Below are 22,126 nucleotides of genomic sequence, written 5' to 3'. Positions count from 1 at the left end.
GACTCCCAGACTTCGGCGAACCGCCTGCAGAAAGGATGTGCCGCTGGGTAGAAACAAACACCTGCAGAACTGCTGTAGACTCTGCCACTGCCCCGAATGCTACCAGAGCCTCGAGGAATAACGCAGCTGCTGGGGAAAGGAAACAAGTATGCAGGTTACCCAGGAGGCCTTGGAGGTCCGAGGAAGCAATGGGGTAACTACAAATATTGGAAATGGAGGTTTGGGGTCCCTGAAGGGACATTGCGAGCCTGGAACCCACACTTACATGCAAAGAAAAGTATTAGCAGGTCTGGTACCCCAGGAACCAACAAGAGAGTGGAATCATATGTTTGGCAGGAAAGTGAACTACAAAGATATGATAACTAAATGCGAATCTAGGACCAGCACCCATATGTGAAGCTGAGCATAACCAAAATAGAGGACTCATATGTTTGGTATGAGAGTGAACCGAACAGATATGACAACAAACTGTGAGTCTGGGACCTGCACCCATGTGAAAGAGAGACAGGAGAGTGAACCGAGCTATATTGCGAGTCAAGGACCCGCATCTATGTGAGACATTGAGAGGAAGAATGAAAGGAATCCTACATTTGATAACCGACTGTATGAAGTTGGTGGAAAAAAAGAGCTGTCAATCCAAGCAGCATATCCCTGTGAATTGTCTTGTGACGTTTGCTTAAGAGGATAAAAGTGCTCACAAGCCCAAAATGAAGGAAAGTGAGACGAGCAGAAATCCTGGTGAAAGGTAGTCAACCCTAGTTTTGAAGTCTTACATTTATGAACATTGTTTTTGTTTCATCACCTTTTTGCCCAAGTTGACTGGGGAGTTTTATGTTTGTTTGAACTACCATGAACACTGTACTTTGGGAAGAGATCAAACATGCCACCATTGTGTCCGAGCCTTACTGCTGCACCCTTACAATCAGTTGATGCTTTCCCCATCCAATCATCTTCATTGGCATCCATCCTGCCTATCAGTTGGCTGCATTTGTGCCCATTGGTTTTGAGCTTGACCCAGCACATCATTCTTGCCCATACCACCCAAAAAATATATATTGGGTATCCTTCAACGGTGGGTGCAGTTACTACCCTCTCTGATTGAAGATTAATGTTTTGTCAGCTGTTTACTCCACACATGTAAGGTACTGTATGTGAGGAATTACCATCTGGCAATGGTGTGGAAGCACTGGCATTTTACATTTGTATTAATTAATAAAATGATGCAGGCAATTATTTCTCAAGAAGGGTGACCTAACAACCAAGTCCCCCTTTCCTAAGCTGCATGCCAAAGGCAAAGTGTACTCCTGTGCCCTGCTGGATCAGTACATCGATTTCTGGGGTCTGCTCTCTAATGGCACAGAGCAGGTTTAGGTATACAATGTGCTCTTTTGACAGCTGCAGTGATAACTAAGTATTAGCAGCTTAGGCGACATGCACTGCTGCTCCCAAAACCACATAGCTATGAGAGTTATTATCCTGGTGGCCGTTGTAAACTTTAAATGTAAGCCATACCTGTCTTTATGCTATGTGTCTAGTATCTCTCATAATTATTCAAGCCACATCAATTGGATGTCATGCATCACTCCTAGGAACCTACGTATATGGACAAATCCTGAATTTCTGAATAATGCAAGAGTCGGCTTCAGACCCATGAAAGGAATTGAATCGGCACTACTCTCCCTTTGGGATAACCTAAAAACTAACTAGGACTCCGCCATCAATTCAGCACTAATACTACTAGACCTTTGGTGGCCTTCGATACAGTTGACTTCTCAACTCTCATCAAAGGAATCCAGACATAAAAGATCAATTGGTTCAAAGAAAATGATCACTACATATACACCAGCTACTGGCCTACTATCCCTACTCATTTGCACTGTAAATAGATAATAGACCTTATACTGTATTAGACTTTATTAAGTCTGCCTATGTAAAGACGCCCAACTTGTTTACTACATGTATATACCTTATTGTTGTAATCAATCCTTAACTGTATTATATGAGTGTATTGCTGTAACCATGTGACCCTAAGCTGAAAATATCCATGTATCCTGCGCCCTGATACCCCTGGGTCTGATGCGCATTACAAATAAATAAAGAAAGAAAGAAAGAAAGAAAGAAACAAACAAACAGGAATAGGGATTAGAAGCAATGCAGTACTATGAATAAAGTTCTTCCTAACAGAAAGAACAGAAACCACCTGTTTACCTGTCTTCTGCACAGAACCGTGCACACCAACCTGTGGGGTTACACAAGGCTCATCCCTATCGACACTACTCTTCAACATGACACGACTATGAAAAATGAAACCTAAACAACTTGCATCATGAAAACCATGACTTCTCAGCAGTCATAAAGGACAAGCTCTGTGCTCTAAAGGCACTGACACCAAATGTCTGTTACCAGCCAGAAACTGGAGATGCAATTTCATATTGTGATTTATCCTATGAAATGCACATTTTTGTAAATAGCATGTGATCAGAAGGTCATAGAAAGGTATTTCAGGGTGAAAAACTCTATCAGCTGAATGCAAAATGTTTTTGTTATTTCATTATGGAAATTAGGCAAATGTGAATATCTTTGTGCAGACACAGAGCGCATTAGTGATTCATATATCGTAGCATCCGTGCTGGATAGGCTGTTATTCTTACATTGAAAAATGTTAATTTGTGTGTAAAATAAAATTGAAAAATCTATAAAAACACATATCACAGGTCGTGCTAAGATGAGAATCGCATCATTTGATACACCTAAGTGGGAGTAATATGTTGAACTGATTAGTAACATGATCACATATGAGGAACATGATGTTTCAGGAAATTACAATTGTTTAATGTCGAATTTTCCAAGATGACATTATATCAAATGGGAGGAAAACTGCGTCTAAAAGTCACTCCTGTTGGACTGCCCTCCTCATTAATATGCCCAATGAGTACAACGGGGATGGCTTAGTGTGATGTAACTTTTGGAACACTGTCCAATCACATACACTGACCAATTAGATTAGATAAATGATACACAACTCTAAAGGGAGTGGTTTCTGATCTATAAATGTCCAAACCTATGGATTCTGGGGACACTCACTCTCTCACTTAATGACTTGAGTGGCTGACTGATGGATGGGAAGCAGGAGAAAAAGGAGAAATGGCAAAAACAGAAAGGTGAATGGAATAGATTGCTTTCCTTTGGACACATTTTAGATTATTAACAGAGCACTGTAAGTGAGGCCTTCCTGGAATGTATACCCGAGGCTTTCGTCAGTTGAAGAAACAGCAGACAGGCCCAATACAGAAAGAGGGAAACCAGGCTGTGGAGCGAAGCTGACCCTATCCTGCTGAACTATGCTCACCTGTTCCTAGAGGTGGAGAATGAAACCAGTTCTTAAGAGGGTAACCACCTGTCTATGAGACAGCCAAAATAAATGTCCTATATAAGTATAATATTAAGGGGGAAATAATTCTGGAGGAGCAATACTCTAAAAGGGAATAGATTAAAACCCAGCCCTTTTTATTCATAAAAGTACTGAGTGGGCGGGGGTATATAAATGTACTGTACATTTTTGGAAATTAGAAATATTTCATAAGTGTTTGTACTTCTGGAATTATAGATCTGGTAGAACAGGTCTGGTGGTGTTTATATGGGGAGATCCCCTGACAACACTGTGTAATGTACAAGCACAGAAGAAGTGTCCTGGGAGCCACAATAATCTCTCACTGTGTACATACCTAGAAAGATAGGGTAATTTAAGTAATTTCCTGGTTATATCACAAAATATTGTCCTGTTAATTGTGCTGATCAACTCAAGAAAACAGGAAAAAAGCTTATTTACTGCCATCCATTTCCCCACCTTTCAGTTGTCTATTCAAAATGGCAAATGCACACTTTTGCACATTAATGCAACAGAAACATCTCTTAAGTTAAGTAGCCTGTCTTTTAAATTGAGTTTTCTGGAATGCTGTTTGAGATGCTCACATGTCTCTTGGGTAGAGAGGAGGTTTTTATGTTTGTTCCAAATAAGTATAGATATTTAGATAGGCAGGGATGTTCTGATTTAATTTACTTTTTATTAAAAAAGTGTAAATGGTGATGTGTGTGTTAGAAAAGTCTGTATACCTGTAAATATGACATTGACAATTGTGGTTAATAGTATATTGATAGTTCATCATGGGAGTCACCATTGTCCTTGGAATTTCATAAATGTATATTTTTTTATATGAACATTGGTTCAATTATTTCTATTTTTATTAATCAATCGACTTTCTGTGTAACCCTGCATGTTTCTTGGCCCAAAAGAGGAAGGGTGCTCTAGGGAATCGATTATGTGAAATTGGGGCTTCCAGGTTCATAAAATGAACTTTATTAAATACATAAAAATTGTGTTCACCTGATTTGAATGGGTGGAAAATAATCTAAATTAGATATCACTCAATTAAAAGATCCTACAAATCACTCTACATAACCCACAGAACAGTACATTACTAGGGAGCAGAATTCCTGCAAGAAAAACCTCTTTCTATAGACTGAAAACGAACCCTGGGATGACATATGTCTTGAATCCAAACTATAATTGAAAATGAAATATAGTAGATCAGTCTTGTCCTAACTCTCAACAAAGCTATGGAACTCATTCTCCAAGGAAACACACGCAATAGAAGAATGCCAGACCCTCAGGAAATCATACAAAAAAACCTATAATTTGCAAACCTAAGACATAAACCCAGTTTAAGAGAAACACCCAACCTCAAGACAAAGAGATACAAAACAAACTATGGGGTCACCTTTGGACACTCGGGTCAACTTAACCAAACTGGGCAGGACCAATAAAAGAAACCGTAATATCTCTAACCAGTGCAAAAGTAACTTCAGTCAAAATATCTGTTGCATAGATACCAAATATCTATGCAACATCGGCAGAAGGATCTCCCCATTCTTATCATTAACCCTACTAAAACTCTCCATATTCCTGCAAATACACCACACAATTACCAAATAGAACACTGACACATGACTAACACAACACCAATTGTAAAATCATACAGCAAAATGAACACCCCAAAGAATGCAACCTACTCACAGGCAGTGCGAGAGTCAACACTTCCAACCCAATTGGATTTGATGTAGCCATTAAGTTGTATTTCTGTGTGAGTGGCCATGGTATATACTGAGCCAGCCCCCTCCCTTTCTGCATCATCCCTACCTTTTGTATGGTCGGTGTCACACACCCTTCATTGTGTTGATCATCTGTATAATCTTTTTTAACTTGCTCCTCTTCCTCAAACATTTTTCATAGCTTAAGTATGATTCATCTGTTTCACAATTATTTCCCCCTGTGTGTAACATGTATGTATGTATGTATGTATGTATGTATGTATGTATGTATGCTTGTGTTGCAGCAATATCTTTGAATGTGTCCCTTATTGAGGCCAAGGCTGAAACATTTTGCCGGCCATCTCTTTGACCCATTCAACATGATATTTAACCATCTTCTCCTTAGATTGGGGAAGCAATTTACACAAATGAGCGGTGGGGTATCTGGCATTAGGGCAATATAGACAATTCAGCTTACCATAAAAAAGCAGCAATCGCCCTCCAATACACTCTCGCCTCCTTCCCTTGTTTGCACTCCTCCCCTTTAGTTCCTTAGAATGTTAACAGAATTACCTGTCCCTTCTGAACCACATCACACCACAAGATCCTCCTACGCCACACCAACAATGAACAATTTATTCCATACTTACCTTCAAACAACCCTAACTAATATGCTACAAACACGCAAAAAACCATGTGTACTGTCCCTTTTATATGCTAAAACAATGCCGTCAAATAATCAACATAAAACAAAACCTTATTAACACAGCTGACTTTCCTTTATATGAAGTATCTCCTCTTTATCTCTTTGTTCACTCCCCCCCGAAGGAGGCTGGCTTTACACCCTACTGTGTGACCTTACCCAACTACTGTCCGACGTATCTTCTTTTTCTATCTCCAATACTCTTTTTTCAACTTAAAATAACATTATCTCTCCCCTCCCTGCAGTTATTTTCATGCACAGGTATACTCACAAACCTAGTATACCCAAGGTCTGTCTGCGTCGAGTCTCCTCTATCTGCCTGCTCCGCCCTCTGCGTACAGCATGCTATCTGAGTGACCGGGCAGTACTTTGCAGGAAGACGGGCTCCTGCCGACCTCTTCTTTAGCGTGCTCTCGAACGGCTCCCTGCATGTGGACTCTGCTGTCCAAGGGTGACGCTGCAAGGAGTTCTTGGCCCTCCGCCAGACACTGGGTATCTCAGCAGTGCCTCCAAGTGATAAGGTAGTATCATATGGTTAATCGATAGTCAATAAGAAGACAAACTCAAGAAAATTGAGTAACTAGAAGTGCACGAGTACACCCAGCTTTATTCAAACATGAACGGCTGGAAAAACATTCAAAAGCATTCTCAATCGTTGTAATTCAAAAATCAGCTTTTAAATAAAAAGCACATCATAAATGGCATCATGGTTAGTGGTAAGAAAACACTCTAATTGACTCACCCTATTGGTTAATACATTATATAGGTGAAGGCTACTATTATTGGATATTCTTTAACCAATAACTCCTCCTCCTAAGTATATTCTACTAAACAATGTTGCATTTCATGCTAGCTTTTCATTGGTTGGCTCTATACTACGGTAGCCAACCTGGTGGAAAAGACTGATTGGTTCAGTGTTTGCTCATACGACCTTGGCTGCTTTAATATGATGCCAGGGTGCATGGTGGGGAAGGAGAGATGAACGAACCGCTATGATCAACTTTCAGGAAGTTACTTCCATTACATTCCCAGGCCTGAGACCTTATCTGCCAATTTGTCCTTGGCATGCTGCTCCTGTATGAATGTACCAATGGAGTGGCAGGTGTGCTGCCCAGTTGAGCCTGGAAAAAATGATTGCTGTTCCAATCCTTTGGTAGAGGACCACTGTTTAGAACATATTTTCGTATATTTATTGAGTTTTACCCATGTGTGCAGAGCTGTGTGTTTATTTATTAGGACGCTACTTGGTACAGTAGCTGTTTGAACCTGGAGATCAAGGCTGTCGGTTCTTTCTCACTGCTAGCAACAGAAACAAATTAACTTTATAGTTGCATACTGCATGCTTCTGGAGAAAGTAATCTACTGTGGTTCTGATTCCCTGTTGGGGCCCCCTTGCTTACTGGCATTGATGCCTCAGAGTCTGTCTGAACGTTGGTGGGCTTATAATTGCATGCAAATCAGTTCTAATGTCAGGATTCAGTATTTCAGAAAAAAGGCCTTTCAAGTTTCTATCTAAAAAGAGCCGTCTTCTGGTTCAATCTCTGCCATGTTAATGTTCTATGTGTCTCGTGCATTGCATGCCGCCATACTTTATTCCCTGCCCATGTATGCTGCAAGCTACCCCTGCCTACACCCACCTCTTTGTTACGCGTGTGACCCGCCTTGTGTATGATGTAACCTTTCCCTACGATTATGAGTGCATTCCACTTCTCGCCCTACTTTTGTGGTTTGACCTATTTTATTCTTTATGCCATTTGCATTATCACTAATGTTTAAACTGGCTGTTTAGAGGTCACTTGTCAGCTTGTACCTTTGTGCACCTCTGTGAACATCTGGGAGTGGGGACACACCTTGTTTTGATTTTATCTGCATCATCACAGTTACTGACCAACATCGAGCTGACTCAACGATATTGAACTCCAGCTCAGACCTGAGCAAGCACTAAGAAGACTGGTTCAATGCTGTTGGGTCCCCAAATGACTAAAGTAGTGACCTGGTGGACTAGAGGCCAGACACAGAAACGGATCTATGTGATTTTTCCGTCGCGGAAAAGTCCACGACAGAAAAGTTCACAGAAATGTACACACCACAAAAGGTTTGTACATTTCCTATGCAAACATAATTTTAAAAACCCTACAAAACCCACACCCCACCCACAACACCCCTCACCCACACCCCAACACACCCCACTTACCTTTTAAAACACTCTGTGTCCCAGTGGCACCAGTTCCCTTTCACTTCCTTGATCGGGAACCAGCGCTGCAGGTTCCTTTTTTTTGGGGGGGGGGCAGCTGCCGGGTTTTCCCCCAGCAACACCCCGCTCACTATACTGTACTGTGTAGGGAGTGGGGTGTTGCGGGGGACACCCCTGCAGCGACTGTTTTTTTTTCAGGTGTGCTGCGGGGATGTCCCCCGCAACCTCCACTCACCATACTGTATAGTATGGTGAACAGGGCATTGCGGGGGACACCCCTGCAGTGTCTATTTATTTTTTAAATGCATGCCACCAAAGGTTCAAACTTTTGGAATTCGAACCTTTGGTGGGACGCATTTATGACCTTTTTGTATAGGTCGAACCTTTTTTCGGTAATTTCTACCGATTCCACAGAAACACTATGTACCCTGACCACCAGATCTTACTTTGAGTTCTAGTGACTGGTTAAGTCCCATACTTTGACCAGAAGAAGAATTCTTTAAGAATATTTTACTGTTTTTCCTCTTTGCAAACAATTGCTTTTTTGATAGCCCTCATGGAGATTATAAAGCCTGCTCTCATTCGATGTTACCAAGGGTTAAGGAGGTGTACTATCTACAAAAGATCATGTATGATTCTGAGCTCACTTTCAATTGAAGTGAAACAGAAAACACTATTCTAATATACAGCTGTTTGATTTACTTATCTTTGATTTGCATCTTGAAATAGCGGATCCGTAACGAACAGCATTTTGGGAGAAAGTAGAGTGGCCCCCATTTACAGGAACACTGATGATCCGTGTTGTCATGCACGGACAGGAAGAGGCATGCATTTTTACATAAGGCTAGCTTCATTATGGCTGTCAAGCGTTAGCCCATACTTCATGAACATCACTTTATGTAGTGAGTTACAGAAGTATACATTTAGTGAGTTACACAAGAATAAGGTATTAGCTCCTAGTGACAGCAGATCCAAAGAAAGTACTACACAGAATTAAATAGATCCCTGAGGCAGAGCAAAGCTCGAAACACATGTATGTGCAGCTATTTCGAGGTGCAAATCAAAGGGATTTCAATCAGTTGTATTTTTGAATTTATTTCTGTTTCACTTCAATTTGATTGTCATCTCACAATCATACCTGATTTTGTATATATTCAATTGTTACTGGAAGGTGCAGTTAGATACTAAACCTGTTTTGTATTTGACGATTTGGTGGTGAGATATTGGGAAGGCGCCTCACTTTCTTTGCTTTCACGGCAACACCATTTTCAAACAACATATCCACACGTGCATTAATTGTGGTTTCTTTCCCACTCATATTTCTCTATAGGGTACACTATCTACGTTCGCCTATTTATCTTTTTGATTGAAACACCTCTGAGCCAAGTTGCCAGGTGGTGATACGTGTTTGGACATAGTGCATAAAAACCTTTGCCCATCTGTACTTCTTCTGGCCTGAAAAGAATTTTGTCACAACAACCTTGCCTAATCCCTTGGCATTGCCAAAGCAGCCACCCTAGAAGCTGCTCCAGGCACGGCTCCAAATGAGCTTCTGCCCAGCAACCATTGAAGTGAATCTAGCCCTTGCAAGTGAAGCACCATTTGCTGACTACCAGTCAGTGCAACCAGTCCCTTGGAACAAGCATAGAACCTCAAGTGTAGAATCTCTTTATAAGGGCTGCTTCCATTTTTCCCTCGTTCACTGTTAGTAAAATGGGGACACAGACAGGCAGGGCGCCTTTCTCCCGAACGTAGTTGTACTTTCTACCCTGAACATGGGCCTTTCGCCTAGCAGGGTCCCCGGGACCTTCAGGTCCTGAAGGTTAGGCACCCTTTATTCAACTCCCTCACACCCCTCACCTTGGAAGGCACGGTCACAAGTGGATGCTAATAAAGAACAGACCTTAACAGGGCAGTAATCTCTCAGCAATGGGGAAGCATGTATGTGGGAGCAGCAATTCAGTGAGGTTCTGGGATCTCGCCCCATTTACTGGACCCAGTTCCCCAGAATCGGAATATCTATTTGAGCAGCAAGGGTGTGCAGAGGAGCAAGTAGCCACCTTCCCACTAGTTCTGCCCCCTCACCACCATCATATTGGAATGGTCGGAGAAGAGCAGTACACAGGACCCCCTGTGTCGTTCCCATACCACATTGAGCGTATGAGAGACGTTGTGAATTCAGACAACCATACAGAATATACTCTCACGATCCAATGAGCCAGTAGAAGGATGCTGCATGGAAGGATGCCAACACGCACCTATGAACATCATGGAGAGTTAAGGGAAATCTGACTAGGCCAGGGTGATATCAAAAGAAAGATATAAATGAAGCACGAAGAGAAACGTGTACCTAAAAGCTAAAGTAGTCATGACTACAAAGAAGATGAAGTTACTTATTGGTCAATAACTGTAAATACACAGTAATGCAAGGTAGAGAGGAAACATATAGAAGCTTGTTACAAATGTGTATATCACTTGGGTAGGATGGCCATGATAGCAAAATGGACGCTGATTCATGTCTTATATAACCAAGATACCTCAGAAACAGCCCAAGGTTGTATGTCCAGAGACGCAGAAGAATCACTGACGATGAGTCAAGGTTGGCCTGGAATAAAGGATGCTATTTTAAAGAATAAGCACAGAGCACAAAGGGTGTTGCATGGATAAGCTCTGAATATGGGACATTCCTCATAGATTCAAGAATAAGAAAACATCTGCAAGAGCCAACTGTTGGTCAATTAAAAGTGTACAAAGTTCATATGAGATAGAGTGAGCACATCTCTATAGGCCATGAGGAGCAAGTGCATCCAGCATAATTAAATCAAATATCAGAAAATACAAGGTCGAAATGGACAAACTCATGGTCTGCTAACACGTGATTTCGGAGAAGAGAACAAGGGCTATTCATTAAGCCTCAGACAAAGATAGTGGTGTGCTTACACTCACTTGAATGTTCAATGCCAGTGAGCAGTCAACAAGGTTAACTACAAAAGGAAGACTTTGACTTGCGGCCTACCGATGAAAGGTGATGGACTAATTGGGAAAACGGGGAGTAGTCTAACGGGAATCAAGTACCTATGTTTTGTTTCGCTTACGTGCTGCTAAAAGAGTCGAAAGTGCATGGTTGGGATAGTATGCCAACCAATCAGAGGGTTTGAGGGACATCCTAGCATACAATGTTGCTAGGCCAATCCATTGACAGTCTGTCCATTATAATCAGTACTGTATGTATTTAGAGGTAGAGGTAATTCAAGGTGTGCCCTACAGATAAGGGGTAGCCAATGATGCACTAATCCTTATATATTCTATAAGATCCTTTAACCAATCCTTCCCCTCAATAGGTTTTGTATTTTGACACATATAATGAGGTCATAGATGACCCATATTGGGGTACAAAGACCACTGTGTTATCAATCTGCTTTGTGAGTGTTCATGCATCAGTCCGGTGTCTGTCAGGTCTCCCTACTTTATGAACTGAGAATAAAGTAGTGTTTTGCTCCATTCTTTGAGTCTGTCCGGTCATTTGGTCTGTGATCTTTATTTGTAATCACATCTAGCACAAGAGCCGCTTCAAGGTGCTAGAGCACAGGTGTGTTCCACCTGACATGTGAAGCACCTCCATTGTTGGAAGATGATGATGAAGTTGGACGTTGTGGTGATAAAAAGTGGGGTTGGGGTGAGAGGCAGAATGGATTAATGGCAGAGAGAAAGAGGGTGGAGAACTGGGCACAGTGAGGTAAATATACAGAGAAATAAAAGAAGAGATGGAAAAGAAAAAACGATGAAAGAGGAATGTAGGGAAGGGTAGAGTGAGTGACAGACAATGAGAGGGAAATAGATAAAACGGAGTGATGGCAAACAGTAAAATAGAAAAAGTCAAAAGAACGAAATAGGAACGGGTTACGGAGGCATGCAGAGAACTAGAAGGGTGGGAAAGAAAGAACCCTATAGCCAGACAGAAGTAGGGGGAATAAATAGAATGACGGACAAGAGGCGCGAGGGGTGGAGAAAGAAGCATCGTCCATTAGGGGAGAAAGAATGGATGAGGTAAAAGAGGCAAAGCGAGTGAGAGGGGGAGAAGGCTCGCGGGAGACGAGGGGTGGAGAAGGGGGGAGACAGTTTAGTGGGCGTCTCGCTGCACAACACGACAGACTGCTTCTGCCGCCAAACTTTTTCTAGCTGACACAAAAGGCACATGGTGTCAGCGTGGGGTGGAGGGAGAGGGCACGGGAGGGAGGAGGCACTTTCCAAACGGGCTCCAGTTTCAACAAGCGATTCTTTCCCGAGAAGGCGACTGAGAAGAGGATCTATTTAAAGAAAGAGTCCCCCATATTTCCTTTAATTCTAAAGGGGTTCTCTGACCCTCTACCCCCACCGGCCCCCACTCTTCCGCGTCCATCTCTTCTGTAAGCAAGGATGGGGAAAGGGGTGAGTACTGTCCTCTATTTAAATTACATTTTCCAGCAATGTGCATGGCCATTTCTGTAATGTTGTCGCTCCCGCGAAAAGCGAAGAGCCGCAATCTGGTTGGATGTCGCGAGCGAGTAATGCCGCCAGCCGGCCGCGGGTTTGAATCCCGGCGGATGCACTCCGCTCTTAATCCTCCCATGGGAGAGGAGGGGTGAGTATATAGCGGCGACTGTTATTGACGGACTATACAGTTATCTTCCATGCGACTTCGTTACACATACTGGCATCCCAGGCAGGCACGCATTGAGCTGCACATGCATGTCGTTGTCTGTGATAAAATAAAGCGATAGCCGAATTTATTTTTAAATTGCAAAATGTGGTTAAGTGCCTGATTTGTGGAGGTAAACTCCTGCCGGGAGGAGGGTGCGGGGAGAGAGGCTGGTGGTCGCCAGTGTAGGGTTTCAGCTAATTGGAATATAGGTTGCCCCGTTCTTTTCTCGGCTTGTGTGAAACCATGCTTGCAGGTGTGTTTTTCCAAAGCTTGCCTCTCTTTCCCTTCAGAGAAATACACTTTTCTCGTGTAATAGCAGAATTTCTCTAAAACTGAGCTGCGGGCTTGCAACCTACATCATTGCTGTCCGGAGAACGGAGATTACACGCAAAAAGTAAGAGTGGCGTACACATCTAAATGCCTCTTTAAACACGATTTTCTCAACTAAAAACTCAAATCTCCAGTGACTTCTCTCTAACCACAGACATTTTCTGCCCTGTCTGTGTCTCGTTAGTGCAATTGACTGTGGTTGCCTTACTTTGAGGGTACCACAGTTGGCGGGCTGCTAATAGGAACAACTCCTGTTGTGCTCAAATGAAGGTGAGTGTTGTCATTCTAAGGGCCTGAATTACAAATTCCAATGGGGATTTCCCATCCAAAAACGCTTTTGCATATCAGGCCCAAGTCCCGCACCACTCAAAGATGCTGGGAAAGCACCGGCCCTTTCGGGCCAATGAAGTTGGCAGGCTTTGAGAGTAATGAAGGCGAAAGAGGTACTAATAGACACAACCCAAATGTTTTCCAAAGAGGGGGTCAGCCGCTGCAGCACCCAACTGCCCCCTCCCCGCCCCCACGCGAGTTCTTCCTGCTCCTGTCTTTCAGGAGGGCTGCCCACAGGCGGCAGAAGTTGGCCATGAGTCGGGCTATGTTGAGATAATACCATCTGATCTTGTCTATTGGTCCACACATCACCTAAGCCGGGAGTGCTATAAATAACAGGTGCTGCTAACACTCAGTGACCTGGGAAGGGTGAAAGGCTGAGCTGGCCTTCGCCTGGAACTTCTCTGCAGCAGGTGTTATAAGCATGGAGCTCGCTTGCATGTCCTGGCTACATTACTCTTATGAGCTAGCACAACGTGGCTGAGGATTCTGAGGGGATTCAAAACCCATTTTCAGAGGCTGCTGGTTTTAGTGAAACCCTGTGCATATCTATTCATACGTTTGTTTAAAAATAAACCATGGTGTTACCTTTGGTACTTAAATAGTCTCTGTATCCTGTTTCCATGGCTCCTTCTGGAGGGTGGTGGCGGGAGTGGGGGGAGGGGGCGGGGGGTGTGGTCGCTGGGAGGCAAAACAAGACTATGCGGTTCCGGTTTCCAAAGGGGGCGGGGGCCACTAGTAGAGACTGCCAAATTGTGCTTCAAGCAGGGTTGATGTCCTGGAGTGTGGTAGAGGAGGATAGGGTGCAATACCGAGGGGGGGGGGGGGCGAGGGGGTTAAACGTCACTTGTCTAGAGTGGTGCAAATACATGGAACAGCGCTGCCTTGTGAAACATCCATCCTCCATCTTTGCTTTTTCTCGGCCACAATTCCCAACACAAGGAGCTTCTCCCCAGATGGCTTCAGAGGGGTCAAGGAGTGAACGGGCATGCAGTCTGAGTGAACGTCTCCCCCTGAGCAAGTGTTGTGCACATGCCTGGCAGTGAGAGAAGTTTACACTGACTTCAGGCTCCAGTGCTCTTAATCCAGCCATTTTCCTAATCCACTTCTTAACGCACCCAAACAACTCGCGCAGTGCTTCCTATACAACAAAGTCCACGAAATTGTAGGCTGCCCAACCAACGCCAGCCATGCCATCTGCCCTGGTAACAGCATCTCTTGCTCTCGCTTTCCTCAGGGTACCTTTTTTCACTTAACAGACTGAGTATCAGTAGAATACTTTTGATTGATAGAAATTGTTATTAAAAAACAATGGACTAAACGGGAGCGACTCAACACAAATGGCACTCGTTATAGGCCTTTAATCTAGCGGTAGACTGGCTCCATCCTGCCCGGAGACCATCATTCGCCTTGGCCTTGGAGAGTGTGCCATGTCTGTTTGGCCACTACTAAACAACCGCTATAAGAAAAGCAATCCGCCAATTGGGCACAGACAGTAGATACACTGGCTTTTGCCTCACTGGAGAGAGATTGCTGTGGCGGGTGGCAGAGTTTTCTATTTCCTCTGAGTAAGGCACCCTCCAATCTTACATCTCTAGAGAAAGAAATCAGCGAATACGACACCTTGCACTACTTGACGCTAGAGGCGGGAAAGGCGGTTGCTAAGCTTTGCCTTCTGGCTAACATCAAGGGCAGATTAAAAGATTCAATAAATGAATTGGCGTCTTCTGTGAAGTTGTTGGGTAGATTTGAGAGTTTGCACAAAACATCCAGCAGATATCTCGAGATATATAAACATTGAAATAAACCACTTAAGGAGTCCTTTGCTTCTTCTGGGTTTAGAGGCAGTGAGGCATTTTTCTCTGGAGCTGTGAATGCAGCTCTAGCTCATAGAAGCCCACATCCTGACATATGGGGCCTGATTTACAAAGCTTTTCCAATGGGATTGTGCCACTGTAAAAGGCTTTTATAAACCAGGCCATGGTGTTAAATGCCGGCACTCGATGAGAAGCCGCCACCACATAGCCATAAAAGCTGGTGTGGAGTTGCAGTTCAGGAATCCAGAACTCGAAGCACACTTCTTTCCAACATCCCACTGAGTCCCGCTGAGTATGAGAACGTTGTCCTGAGCTGTGTGGAATCAGTTAGCTGTAAGACTTGTCCATGTGGCATCAGAAGCATAGCAGGTACTCGGTCACTGCACAGGTGAGAATATGAGCACCAACACACTCTGGTAGCTGACAGAGTCTAAAGACCTGCAACTGCATAACGTGATTTCACCCATAGACCGAACCACACACCCGTGGAGCCACACTCAGAGGAATACCTCCTCATCTGAAGTGCATTTGCTGGAGACCGTCTGCACCTTTCCAGAACTGCAGCTGTGCCTCCAAATGACCGGCATGAGCCATATTCTAGTTTCCAAACTTCACCTTCTTCGGCTTCTTACTTCTCCTTCAAACGGTTCTATGTGATTTTACCGACCACAATTACAGAGTGCTAAATGTAATCGCAGACAAAATACCAAAAATCACTGAATATTTCTTATTTTAATTTCAGGGCCCCTTACCCCCAACGCTCCCTGTGTTTTTACCCTTCCAACGCCACACCAACCCCATAACTCCTTTAGCCCACTACCCTTTATTTATTTTATTAATGTTTGCTGTGCTTTTCGGTATTATGGTCCACTCTGAAATTTACCACTCTGTATTGTTTTAGATATATTGACTGGATACCCTTCAAACTCAGTATCCAGCTAGAGATGCGCCCCAATAACAATGGAACCCCAGGACCAACATGACCCCTGCATCCTAGCACGATAACTGGTGTCACACATCTAAACGCTTCAGATGGAAACAGCCAAAGATTTTAGACAGTGAGGTCCTGAGCATTGGACAGTCTTTCCGGAGAAGCCTAAAAGTCCTTTCCATTTCTGGGTACCTGTGCGCTTGACAGTTATTCGGGAGGTGGCTGTGAGCCCCAATTCACTGAATAAAACAGTGCAGCACAGGACCATCTAGTGCTCGACCAATCAGAAACGCATCCATCGCCCATTTCACATGAGACAAGTGTTGTGGTTGATCAGTGATAAGCCCATCGATGAACACTGAGACACACAGCTTCCATGAGACTCTCTGAATCACACGGACGGTAGGGCGATAAAGAATGCTTCCAACCTAAAACCGGTCCGTCTCCATTTTACCTTGCCCTTTATTTAAAATAAATATTTTACTTTCGTTTACAGAGGCGAAGTATTTTAACTGTACTTCTGCGTGCACATTTGTTTACTCAAAGTAATCTTTCTGTTATCATGTACCTATGTCTGTCTCACTCCGTTCCCAAGGGCTTACTATTCATTGCTTTTGTTCGCCACCACTAATAGACTAGCCAATGGATGCCCAGGGAACCCTGTCATGTTTATTCAAATGACCCACTCAGTCACAATACATGATGAGGCAGGTAGTGTTTGGGGAAAACACCCGATATAGAGACGACCCTTAGGGTTCATTTTACAACATTCTGTCCTTTATACAAACCCACACCCTTTAGAAACATTTACTCCCTCCAGGTTATATGAACCTTAAGGATTAGCTTGCCAGTGAAGGTATCCATCCCTTGATGCCTTTGCCTCATTAGAGTCCCATTGGTTGAGAGCTACCCTCTGCTTTCTCAGTGTTATGCATTTTAATCTCTGACAAGTAGTGTTTGTGGATTATGGAAATACCACTGCAGCATGAGAATACATACATCACAATATTCATCACGTACATGGGCGCCATAAGGCATGTCTGTGCTGCTGTGACTCTTTGCAGCTTGAATTGCACTTTTGTAAAGAGATTGTTGGCACACACTTTTATATACGTCAAAAAATGTTATGTCATAATTCCGACTATTAAATGCTGCTGGCAATTACTGCCAATGCGACATTCCCTGCTTTTTTAGTCTTCCGTCCCTCAACCACCTTAGCCAATCCTCCTAAAGCTCAGTATTGTGGAAGAAAGGGACTGCCAGCACTGGGATTCAAAAGCCAGCATGATTGCCTGATATAGCCTTATAGACGGAAGGAGGGGTCATTATCGCGGCATAATGACCTGCCACCAAGTTGGGGAAGGGTCACTATCCCAAGCGATAATAACCTCTCCAACGGTCCATACAGCTACTAGCAAATGGTGGTAGTAGCACTACATGTTTTGGAGTTTTGGTGGGGAAGTACAAATGTGACTTTAAGAATGAGGAAACAGACAACTGAGTTAGCAAATTAAATGTGGTTTTATTTTGCATATTTAAATAACATGGTTGTCTTCACAAATTATACATTTTAATTGTGACTTGGTTGAACTGGAACAGGTTTAACATGAGCATGCATTAGGTGTCATGTAAAAATAAATGGTTTCTCTATCAGAAAGTGAAAGCATGTTCCAATGTTTTAGCGTTCTCTTTTGTGTGTCAAAACATACTTTGCAGCAAAAAAAGTCCTCACACAGAGGAAGTGTCTTGTTGAAGAAAAAAAAAACCTAGTAATTGCATTATGTTTCCATGTTTACTTCGGAATACAGAATATTCAGAATCTAGTCAGTACCAGTAGTTATTGACTGCACCCTTAACATTCTGATTGGCTGAGAGGAGGTCAATTGCAATCTCCATGTGTTTATTAAGCAATAAGCCCCGAGCCACTGGGGCATTTCTGAGTCAGATAATGCCCCGGTACCCATAGTTACAGGCCCAAGAGAAGCAAGGACCTTAACAAAGGCCCAGGGGCATTATCTGACTCGTTTATGCCCCTGCGACGAGGGGCTTATTGCTATTAGTACCCCAGCCCATAAAACCAGTGTATTAAATGTATTTTTTTTCTGTTCTGAAAAACGGTTGCCATGGGAAGGAGAGAAGGGACTACGTCTAGTCCCTTCTTCCTTTCCATGACAGCCTGTCGCGTATCGAGAGTGGACACGCTGGGTACAGAAGTGTTCCCAGCGCGTCCGCTCCAGAAATGGACCAAAAAGAAGGTATTTGGGGTTGGGAGGGTGGGGAGGAGATTGTTTGGAGTGAGGGTGCGGGGGGATGAAAAACCCTTACCTCGATCCCGGCAGTGGAAGATCGGCTGCCTCCAGCAATGTGGTGGCTCGGAGGGGGATTACCCCATTCCAAGCCTCCTCATTGGATGAGTGGCTGCTACACCCCCCCTCGCCAGAGACATGAAGGAACCTATTGGGGAGAGGGATTCCCGGTCGGGTAAAGCCCCAGTGAGCGCTAATCAGATTGATTGTTGCAATCTGATTGACCCTCGTCGGGTAATAATACCAAATATATGCTGTTCACCCACAAAAGTAGCTCCATTTCAATGTCTAACAAACCAGAGTACACACAGAAGAAAGAGACATATCGTTATTGTGTATGACTCACTGAAAGATTCAGAAAACAGGGCTTCCATGTATACCTAGGCCATTAATGGATTAACTCAGTCAGTCTTTAAGAGTGATTGTGCTTAATTAAGCCTGGAATGCACTTCGGGTTGGGCAAGCAAGTAGAAATGCATTCTGTCGTAAGTAGATGCACGGAACTCAGCAAAGATGGAAGCCCATTTTCAAGTCCCGTTTTATGTTTTCTTTAGTGTAATTTTATGATATGCAGGCGCACGTGTCTGATTTAGTGTTGTAAATTAATGGACATTTTTCAATTATTGCCCGATATATCCACTGCAGTATGTAGGCTAAATGAGAGCGTAGCCAACAATATTAGTCATATTTAGAAATATTCTTGTAGTAAGTAAAATAGGCTCCATGACCTGTGTTGTTATGTCTACCCCTAAATTGGTGTACTAAAATGTACAATCTATCCATTGATTTATTTTTCTGTATGTATCCGCCCTAAATGAAGCCATAACTGCTACAATGATAGTTACGTTATAGTTGAACATTGTTGTTGGCATGGTTTTGTGGCACTTCAAGTGCTACAAGAAAAAGGGTGTGTTTATGGCGGTTAGGCGGAGCGTAGAAGCTGCAGAGCAGAGGAGGGTATTAGATGAGCGGTGTACAGCAGGATGAGAGTTACCACTGCTTGAACCTGTATGCGTGCATGAGAGTGTGCATGCCTGTGTGTGTGGTGTGTGCGTGTGTGTCAATGTTTGCACTGCGTTACGCATGCTGGAATCCATTACCTGTTTGTAGGTGAATATAGGGTGTATCTCTTGCAGGCAAATAACGGTCACTTGGACTAGAGCTATTTGGCCTCTGGAACCTGTTGTCTACCTACCTACCTGTGAAATAGTGTATGCAGAAGGTGTGTTGGTAGGAATGCAAGGTACATGTCAGCCGATGTAGTGAGCATATTAATGAATGTTGTGTTGCATGTTGCATGAAGACAAGAAAGCGGGTGGTGTGTGCTGGTGTAGAGGTGCCTTAGTTGTTGATTAAGGTATGAGGTTCAGAGTTAGCTGTTATCCAGACTCAAGTTCGAGTAGAGTTGCCTACAAGGCATACCACAACAGGGTTGCTAACATCACACCAGGAAGCAGTCCTGGGGGTGCCAAAGGTTGCATCCACGCATCACAGCGGTGCATATCACAATACTGTGCGTAACAGTGCAGCTTAACATTGCAGTAAACCAAGAGAGCGACCAGCATACATTGACCAATTAAATTATATGTGTCATAGTGCAGCAGTTTCCACAGCACCAGAGGCCATAGATCACGAGTTGCGCCCTTGTATTGAAGATTGCAAACTGCGGGATCACAGCCGAGAATAGGGAAATATGGAAATTGCAGAAATAGTGCTTTGGGCCTTACTCCTCCCTGCCCTAAAAGGTGCATCATGTTTCCACGAACCCCGGAATCATCAGGGCACATAAGTGGATGCTGAAACTATGCCCAGGTGACACACACACAGTGTGCCTGCCATTCACTTGCATCAAGTAGTGCAGACCCGCCATGGCCCCAATCTGGACCCAAGAACACCTAACCCAAAGGCATGACATGGCACTGAGAGAAACTGGTCTCATGGGAGGGGGGTGCTGCACAGCACCTGAGATCTCAACCACCCTCCGTCTCAGCACAGCGTATAAGTTCAAATCCAGTGGCCTGCCCTGCAGACACTTCACCAGCCAAGGCCAACTGCCAGCTTCAGTAATCCTGGGTTACTGGGCCCTGAAGAAAGCTGGGGCTCCACAGACCAACCCAGGCCTCTCGCAGTTCAGTACACGCCACGAGGAGGTCTGGAAGGAGAGGTATGTAGATCGTGGTCCAAAAAGCCTTGGAAAAGGGCGGGCCGAACAATCTGAAGCCTGTTTTGGGAATTCATAGACTGTCAGGAGAAGAATGGCTGAGAGCAAAGAGCATCCAAACATTACTCTGCCTCTTCCTCGACAATCGCAATCCTGGAAATGCTCTATATCACAAAAGGTGGCACAATTACAAATTCCTGCATGTGGGCAACGTTTACCACAACGCATGTATTGAATGATTACTTCCTGCAATGCCACCATACCTGATGTCTCCGTACCTGTAGGAGAAGAAGGAGCTGGGATGGGGCGGGGCAACCAATAAATATAGAGGGGAGGTTGAGGGAAAGGGTAGGGGAGCGTTCAAAGTGTTAGGGGTAACCATTCAACTCAAGCAAACAGTACTGGGGAAAAAGTTGAGTAAAGTGGAGCTTGGAAGCAGGGGCTTCTGGGAAGGTGTTGGGGAAGTGATGAACAGAGGGATGACAGGAGTTCAGGAGCGACCAGTGATTTTATTGCCTCCAAAAACATTATTGGTAGAAACATTGATCAAAAAATATTGTTTCCATTTAATACTGTTAGGGGGATTTATCATTTGTATGCTTCACCCGTTCTCCTAATGAGACCCCCAGCAATTTTTGCTGGACTTCTGGACCCTTTTCTGAAATCCTGAATGAGTGGAGCCTTTGTCCACTGATTCATTCTTATGTACTCTGTCTTTTGGAGCTCTATTCTTTGCAATATACCTATCCTATGGTGTCTATTTTCTTCCAAACCTCTGAAAGGCATCTGCATTTTACTATTGCAACACGCAGATCCTTATGGCAGTGATGCCGGGGACCCTTAGGGTCCTCCTTTTAGATTCATTTCTATACCCTAGAGTAACGATAGTTCTTAAGGATATTTCTCCTAAATCTTTATAGTCTGAGTGATTGGCACAAACCACCTTATGTGGGATGCCAAAGGGATACGTAGTATCCCTCTTCTCTCTGTTCCTCTGACTTTTTAGTCATATAGACAATCTCCTAGTTATGGTTGGTGGCAGTGGACCTGTTCCACCACCTATTGTCTGATGTGTCTACCACAGGCTACTTCCATAGTCTCGGTAGTGCACATTAGAGGCACCAAGTACCAACTTGGGCCCTCTCTTCTTTTTTTGCCATTACTAGCATGCCTCTTCTTTGTCAGCCCTTCTTCTACCATTCTGGGAGGGGCAGGCCTGTGTGTGGGGTTTGCCTTTGATGGGAACCCTTGGGTGTACCCGTCTAGGCTCCAGAGTGTCTCTGGAAGGCAGCAAGTGGGGAAGGAGTTTTCCACCCCCTGTCCTTTGCCAGAGTGCCTGAATGGGACCAGCTCCCATTGGGGGTCTGGTTGTCCCGATTGGACAGCAAAACACCCCTTTCTATAAACTGCAGAGGAATATTGCAGAGGAGTGAGTGCTGGAACCGTATAAAAGGTGAGGTTTCTGGAGTGAAAAGCAAGTCAACCACTGGAAGCTGAAGTCACTGAAGAAGATGACCAGAGACGCCTGCAGACCCTTTGCAACAATGTAAAGCAACCACTGCTGGTCTGACCCTATGTTTTTGCA

At 43.9% G+C, this 22,126-nt stretch overlaps 1 protein-coding gene across 2 annotated transcripts in view; it reads left to right on the top strand.

Moving 5' to 3' along the window:
- Positions 1-12,008: 12,008 nt before the first annotated feature.
- The window catches only part of LOC138523462 (sodium/potassium-transporting ATPase subunit alpha-2), a 504,124-nt gene continuing 494,006 nt past the window's right edge, over positions 12,009-22,126 (top strand). The window contains exon 1 of one of the 2 annotated variants that reach the window (XM_069635440.1): positions 12,009-12,032. In XM_069635440.1, coding sequence (XP_069491541.1) covers positions 12,024-12,032 — 9 coding nt within the window. In that variant the 5' untranslated portion in view covers positions 12,009-12,023. Of the gene's footprint in view, positions 12,033-12,207; positions 12,414-22,126 lie in introns of those variants that run through there. The other variant, XM_069635438.1, reaches the window with a different exon arrangement.

This window comes from Ambystoma mexicanum, chromosome 1q, assembly GCF_040938575.1.
Source record: "Ambystoma mexicanum isolate Mex_15411 chromosome 1q, UKY_AmexF1_1, whole genome shotgun sequence".
NCBI classification, from domain to species: Eukaryota; Metazoa; Chordata; class Amphibia; order Caudata; family Ambystomatidae; genus Ambystoma; species Ambystoma mexicanum.
The sequence above is the reverse complement of the archived record's forward strand: the minus strand, read 5'-3'. Positions and strand labels throughout refer to the sequence as shown.